We start from the raw sequence: 7,205 nt of genomic DNA, 5'->3' as shown, positions 1-7,205 counted from the left end.
ACAAAGAAAAAATGGCTACATCTATGTCTTGGTTGACAATGGAATGCGCTGTTAATTCCAGAAAGGTTGTTGACATGAGAAATTTACATATTTTGTTTGATTTTGTCGATCTAAATGTGTCACAATTTTATGATAGTTTTCAACAATGTTGCTGTACAAGAATGTAGCGAAAGTGAGTCAGAATGAAAATATTAGAAAACTGTTAGTTATGTTATTTGACTAAACACGACTTTTCTGTTTCCTTTCATTTACAGTTGATTATTTTAATTTTCGGCAGCGGTTTAAGCGATTTTTTTTCTCAAGGTAAAGAGCATAGTGGACATTTTTGTATTTTATTTCACTGTTTCATCTAGCACATACAAAGTATATAACAGTATTGGTAAAGTTATATTCATTCGATGGTTATTTCATCTTCTTGGACCCTAACCGGGTTGGTTAGGGTGCAAGAGGCTCAAATATCCAAATCTAGTTATTAAACCTAACAAAAATAGTTTCTGTCCAAAGTGGCTTATATCCATTGACACTGCGTGGTATAGTACCGTTCTCTTAGAATCACCCAGAATTTTTGTGATTACCATACACAGATTGAATTCAGTATTATAAAAATAAGGAAAACAAAAAAACTTATCACAACAAAAAAAAAAAACCCTATTTTGTGATAATTGACATTTCTTGGATTTCACTCACTTGAAAACCATCTCTTTAATTTTCTTATAAAATACAAATACCCTAATAAAAATCTTCAAATCATAATTTAAAAGCAATTTATTATCGCAACAGAATTTATGATTTTATTTTATCTTAAATAATAATTTGACAAACAAGGACAAGTTATTTTAAACCTGCTGTAAACAGTTCATTATATTTTATTTAGTGGTCTCGTGACAAAACACTTCTGGTGGGAAATATGATTTCCTAAGTTAATTAAAACTATAGTTCATATGGCATGGCAAAATAAGCTTATTCAAAATTTTGCCCTTTTTAATATAACCAGTTCTACAGCATTTAATTAACTATATATGGCTAATTACTTTTTTAAAAAACCTATTGCCTCACTATCTGCGAGTTGTTTTGATGTAGTCCTTCAAACTTAAAGTAAGAAGATATCGTAATTAAATATCTATTTCGCTCATAAACGACATCAGCACGCATTTTTACACATCACTTCAAGTGCTTTCGATGACACTATTGATGTCACTTTGGAATAAAATAAACCGAGAATATGAAACATTTTGAAATAAAACGTAAACTTAGCAGTAAATGCTTTATAGATATTTGAATGACTTTGGCTGTAACATGTTACTAATAATATAGTATGTAACCACTCTTACTTCGATTTCCTCAGAACGATGAAAATGTAAAGTTTAAATTAGGTTACATTATAAAAAATATTAACTTTTGTGTTCTGGAAAAGACGTAAAGAATACGCTTGGGGCGTTATAGCCCAGAAGCTCCTGCCCAACTAGCTGATACGATAAGAATATGCTTAATTTTATTATCGCCAATAAAAGAAGTGAACAGTTATTCCTTTCATTATGCTAAACATCACATTACTAGCCTTTAGTTTCTTTTGTTTTGTTTAACATAATGTTCTTCCTGCGCCTTCCAGGAAAATTTTCACAATAAATCAAGACTTCTGCCAGTAAAGATAATTCAATAGTTACTGTAAGTTACTAATCTCTACAGTTAATATCTCATACAAAAAATAAAATAGAATAAAGTTACAATTTTTGTTTCATTGTGGATTTTTAAAAAGTAAACTTGTATAATCATTTCAGTATTATAAAATAAATATATAACACGTATATTTTATTGGAATTTTAAATACTTTTATTTTTCTTTAAAAATATGTGTTTTTATAATGAGCAAAGCTTTGAGCCAAAAATTGGACAAAAACAAAAATTTTGCATTTGATGCGAACAATAAAGTACTTATCACCATATTCTTTTTCTAATCAAATACAAAAACAAATTAGATTGAGAAGACTGAGAAGTTTCTTTTTTAAATCTTAAAAAAGTAGCAGACGTGTCATTTTCTTCAACCATGCAACACAACGAAAGCATAAGAGCTGATAATATAACGAATACACACACATCGATCGACTGCGCTAGGGTTCTTGTATTAAAAAACTGTTTCGAAAATAAATTAGTGATGGCTGTATCCACCGTGATGACCACCGTATCCGCCACCGTGTCCTCCGTGTCCACCGTGTCCTCCGTGACCACCGTATCCTCCACCTCCTCCTCCTTGATGGCCTCCTCCGTGTCCTCCGTGTTCAGAATGAGAATTGTGATGGTGTCCTCCATCTTGATTTTGACCGAAGTTTGATTTGTGATGATGTCCACCCATCTTCCAACTTCCTCCGTCTTCCTTATGATGTCCGCCACCTCCGTGTTTATTGAAATGACCACCGTGCTCGTGATTGCCATGATAGCCCTTACCGTGATTACTTTTATGGTGTTTACCACCGTGATAATCATAGGCATCGTGATGATCTTTATGTTTCTTGTGATGATCGCTATCGCGAAAGTTGTCGTGATAGGTTTTATGATCTCCGTGCTCTTCTTTATGATAAGTATTCTTAAATCCGTGGTTTTTGTGTCCCTGATCTTTAAGATAATGGTCTCCAGATTTGCTGCCGTGTTTTTTCTGACCTCCCCATGCTTCGTTTCCATGACCTCCGTGATTATCGTGACCGGAATTACTGTGACCGGAATGCTGTTTGCCAAATTTATCATGATGGTGGCCGCTTTTATCGTAATGATCATGTTCACCATGTTTATTCCAGTTACCCCAATCGTCGTTGAAATGTTTATGACCGCTACCTTGACTTCCGTGTCCGTCGTGACCTTTCGACCAGTGTGATTTACTGAAATCAAAATGGCCTCCTCCTCCACCTCCTCCACCGTCACCGTGATGTCCTCCGCCACCGTGATGTCCTCCGCCACCGTGATGTCCTCCACCACCGTGGTGTCCTCCGTAACCGGATTCAGATGCTACTAAATCACTACCAACAGCAAGAAGATCGGTTGCTTCATTTGCAGTCTTCTCTTCAGCAGACGAAAGAGTTATGCAAATTGCAAGCAGGAAACAAGTCCCCGAAATTGTCTGAAATATACGATTTTTTGTATAAATTAAATTATACGTTAATTGTTAAGCTCTAGAAAGAATGTTTTTATGTTGAAAGAATTTACACATTAAATACACGAAAGTGTATATCACGTAAGCCTAAGAAATATGATTTTACTCTCAATTAGGCTTTGTTCACATTCATTTATATATTAAATTCTTTTGTATAAAATTACAAAATGTATCTTGTTTCTACTGATATATTGTAAGAAAGTGTAAAGTGGTATTGTAATTTAAATAGAAACATATTATACAAATGATTAAATTTTCTTACTTGAAATTAATTATACGAAAGTTTGTACTTACCAATACTCTTCTCATATTGTAGATGTTAATCCTACAATGCTTTTCGGATTTGTGATGTGAAGCACACGTTTTCGCATCCTTAAATACGAAATCGGAAATTTTAGAGGGATTAGTCAATCAATGAAAAGTAAAAAAATAAAAAAAGTGCAGCTTTCAGTTCGGTAATACAGTCACGCCTTAATAAGTGACTTTTATCTCTTTATCTTCTGTTGGGTATTTCTATGAGCTTTGATAGGAGAAATTTGCCGTAGTCATTCAGCATAAAAATCTATTTTAATTACTATATAATTGGACACCGAAATTTTCTCTGTTGAATAATAATATTTGTATCAAATAGAAAGCATTCTTATAAGAGCTTCCTTTCTACTTGATATAATTTTACCGTAATTAAAACTATTTCGAGATTCTCAGTTGTTTAGTCAACGAAAAAATCTATAAATTACACCTTTATTTTTATTGTATGCCTGAATAAGTTTTGAAATATGTTAATTGTTTTGATTCAAAATATAGCAATCTTTAAAGGAAAAATGCATAACTCGCATATCTTTGATAAGTAAATATCATTTAAAATGAAACAATAATAAGTAAAAATAATAACAAAATAAATAACAAGAATTTATAATATTAGCGTTTAGTTTTTGCTACATGATCTAATTATATTTCAAAACTTAATTGTTTTATTGTCAGAATTTTTTCCATGAAATGGAACATTTTTTAGCTGATAAAAACCCATATTTTAACTAGAGTTATAAAGCAAATATATACTTTATTCTTAATAAAGCTAATAAACTTAATATTAATACAGTATATATATAATAAACTACTACTAAAATAAGGAAAAATTACGATTAATGGACGTCTTATAAACCGAACTTTTATTAAATTTATAAAGTAGCTTGCATGATTTAAAATTATTTACTGTTTATGCTATATAACATATGTAATTATTTTAATTTAATCGATATAATAATGAATGTTTATCGATAACAAAATACTTCAACTTACTACTTGACCAGTTTTTGCGGTGGTTTTTGATTATTAAATTGTCTAATAAAGTAAATTATTGCTTTTATTGTTTGATAAAATTACAAGGTCAGCTAGACATTTGATATTTACTATTCTCTTCATTGACCTAGATATTGGACTATTATTAAATGAGTTCTTATACATTTAAAAAAAGGTAAAATCATTAAAAACGTTTAGCTTTATTTGTACAATTGAATTTCTGTTTCACTATATTTATATGATCATTAATATATAAAATTTAATTATAAGTTTTATCGATATTTTATGATAGGAAAAAGTAATATTTACATTTTAAGTACGAATTTTTGGATAATTATAAATAAAATTTTATTACTAAGTCGACGATGATTATATTTATTCTTAGAAATAGTTAATAAACTTATTGTTATAAATGTGTATTAAACAAAGGTATATAATAAATCAATTTATTTAGTCAAAATTTAATTAAAATATGCAAATTTTACGGGGATATACTACAATTTATCTACATCAATTGACTGTTTTGCGTAAATGTGAATCCGAGATTATGTTGACCTGTAATAAGTTAACATAATATAACAATAGGAAGTAGTTTACTATTAAACTATGTTAATGATGTCCATGAAATTAAAATTAAACACGAAAAAAAATATCAAAAGAACTGATTATTTCGCTAATATATTCTCGACACTACGTGTCATTGGTATAATACATTTGTATAATTGATCTAAATGTCTTTTGTGTCACACCCTTATCACATGACAATAAGGGAAGGAAAAACAAACAGTTGGTCATTAATAATTTTATTTTTTATAAACTGCAACTTATTTAATTCAAAATTGCGTGAATTGAATTTGTTACTAAATAGTTAAATTCTGTATTCGCCTTTTTCAGTTTAATACGATTTACCTCTAATCAGAGGGTTTTCTAAAGATTAATAACGAGTCATAATAATATATAAAAGAAATGGTTGAATTTTTTACCATTATATGTATATAGCTATTTATTTTGTAAATGTTTTCAAAGCTACTTTTGCAGTACGATTGCAATAAAAGGCATTTACATTACTACCAGTAAATGATATTTATTTTTTAAATGTCCTTAATAATAAAAAAGAATAATTTTTTATTGATATAGAAGGCCAATCTTTGTATGATAGGAACCATACATCGCCTAACAGAAATACACGAGAGCCGCATTCTCTATTGAAACGATATTTCATATAGTGTATATAGTTATGTACTGTACATATATAGCTAAAACACTACAGTTATCACTGTTCTATAGTAAATATTGCTGTTACATTACGTTAAGAATGCATACATTTGGATAGGTATATAAGAAAGGCTTGTAAAAAACTTCGAAAAAATAGGTTTATTGTAGATTTGTGGGACATGAACTGCTTAGAATTCCGTTTATACGAACGTTCCACCAGCTTTTAGTTGACTGTTCAAAAGTAAGCTGCAATCCGTGTGTATATCGCACTATATAACAATCAGCAAACTTACAAAATTACGTGTGTAAGTAGTATAAGAAGCTGTATAAGTGTACGAGAGTCGCAGCAAGAGTCTAGAAGAGCCGCATGTGGCTCGCAAGCTGCAGTTTGGAGAATTCTAGGACAATTTTGAAAGACAAATTCGATGCTTAAATAAAATTTCTATTTCTAAGATTAAATATTCATATTATAGAAACATCTAATAAATTTCATATGATATTATTATTTCTCTATGAACATAATTTATTTTCTTACGGTTTGTTAATTATGTTAAAAATTCATAAAAATCTAGAATATTTTTATACAAAATAATTAATAATTTTCTGTAAATGTTTATTTTAATGTCATGAAAATTAGAACAAATATTAAATATAAAAAAAGATTTTAATATTTATTTCTAAAAATTCATTTAGCAAAAAATTTTATAAAACTTGGATCAATATTTAATTATAAAATATTAAAAATCAGATATTTTGATACGAAAAAAAAACATAATTATACAATTTATTAATTTAATTTGCGCAATTTCTTGGTTTTTTGTAGTGTTTAAATTGATTATTAAAATATTTAATTTTCAAAAATAAAAAGTAACCTGTATTGTAATCAATTTTATACACAATAAAATTTATTTTTTTTTAAAGATTTTAAATCATTTAACAAGTAAGAAAATTAGGAAACATGAAAGCTGTAAACAATAACAAATTTATTTAATAAATGATGAATTTTTTTATTTACAATACATGGAAATTTTGGTGATGAAGATACTCATAAAAGTGATGACTTCCCTTATCTAGAAAAATAAATATATATGATAAACTGTTGTAAAATAATTAATATAATAATAAAGTTAATATTTACCTTCTAATGTAATTTGCATAAAATGTCGCTAAACAGCACAAATGAAAAGTAGGATGTGTTGTTTGACCATGAATGTGTCCTATATGTCCAACGTGAGAAGGGAACATATTAAAGGGATCATATACTTTTCCAGTAGTAGAGCTAGCAATTTGTCCTGTGGTAAAATCGTAATAATTTCCAATTGTATCTTTGATACCTCCAATAGCGTACGTTCCAACAAAGAAAGTAATAACAAAGAGAAATGTGCACTGAAATAAAATAGGATTAATTAATATTCCTAAAATATCATTAAAATAATAATAAAGCATACATACCAAATTGTTCATGTTTTATAGATTTCGTCAATTGCTCTCATCTATTTAATCAGAGTTCATATATTTATATAAATTTTCAGGGTCAGTTGTTGGAGGGG

General features: G+C 28.8%; 1 protein-coding gene across 1 annotated transcript; it reads right to left on the bottom strand.

The window, feature by feature from the left end:
• Positions 1 to 2,145: 2,145 nt before the first annotated feature.
• On the bottom strand, positions 2,146 to 2,777 carry LOC136976351 (uncharacterized). Its single transcript, XM_067271598.1, has 2 exons — positions 2,655 to 2,777; positions 2,146 to 2,580 (listed from the first exon to the last, which is right to left on the bottom strand). The coding sequence occupies exons 1-2, from the start codon at positions 2,775 to 2,777 to the stop codon at positions 2,146 to 2,148; spliced, it is 558 nt and encodes a 185-aa protein (XP_067127699.1).
• Between the last annotated feature and the right edge of the window lie 4,428 nt (positions 2,778 to 7,205).

This window comes from Centruroides vittatus, unplaced genomic scaffold (assembly GCF_030686945.1).
Source record: "Centruroides vittatus isolate TY-2023 unplaced genomic scaffold, ASM3068694v2 contig_4, whole genome shotgun sequence".
Taxonomy (NCBI): domain Eukaryota; kingdom Metazoa; phylum Arthropoda; class Arachnida; order Scorpiones; family Buthidae; genus Centruroides; species Centruroides vittatus.
The sequence above is the reverse complement of the archived record's forward strand: the minus strand, read 5'-3'. Positions and strand labels throughout refer to the sequence as shown.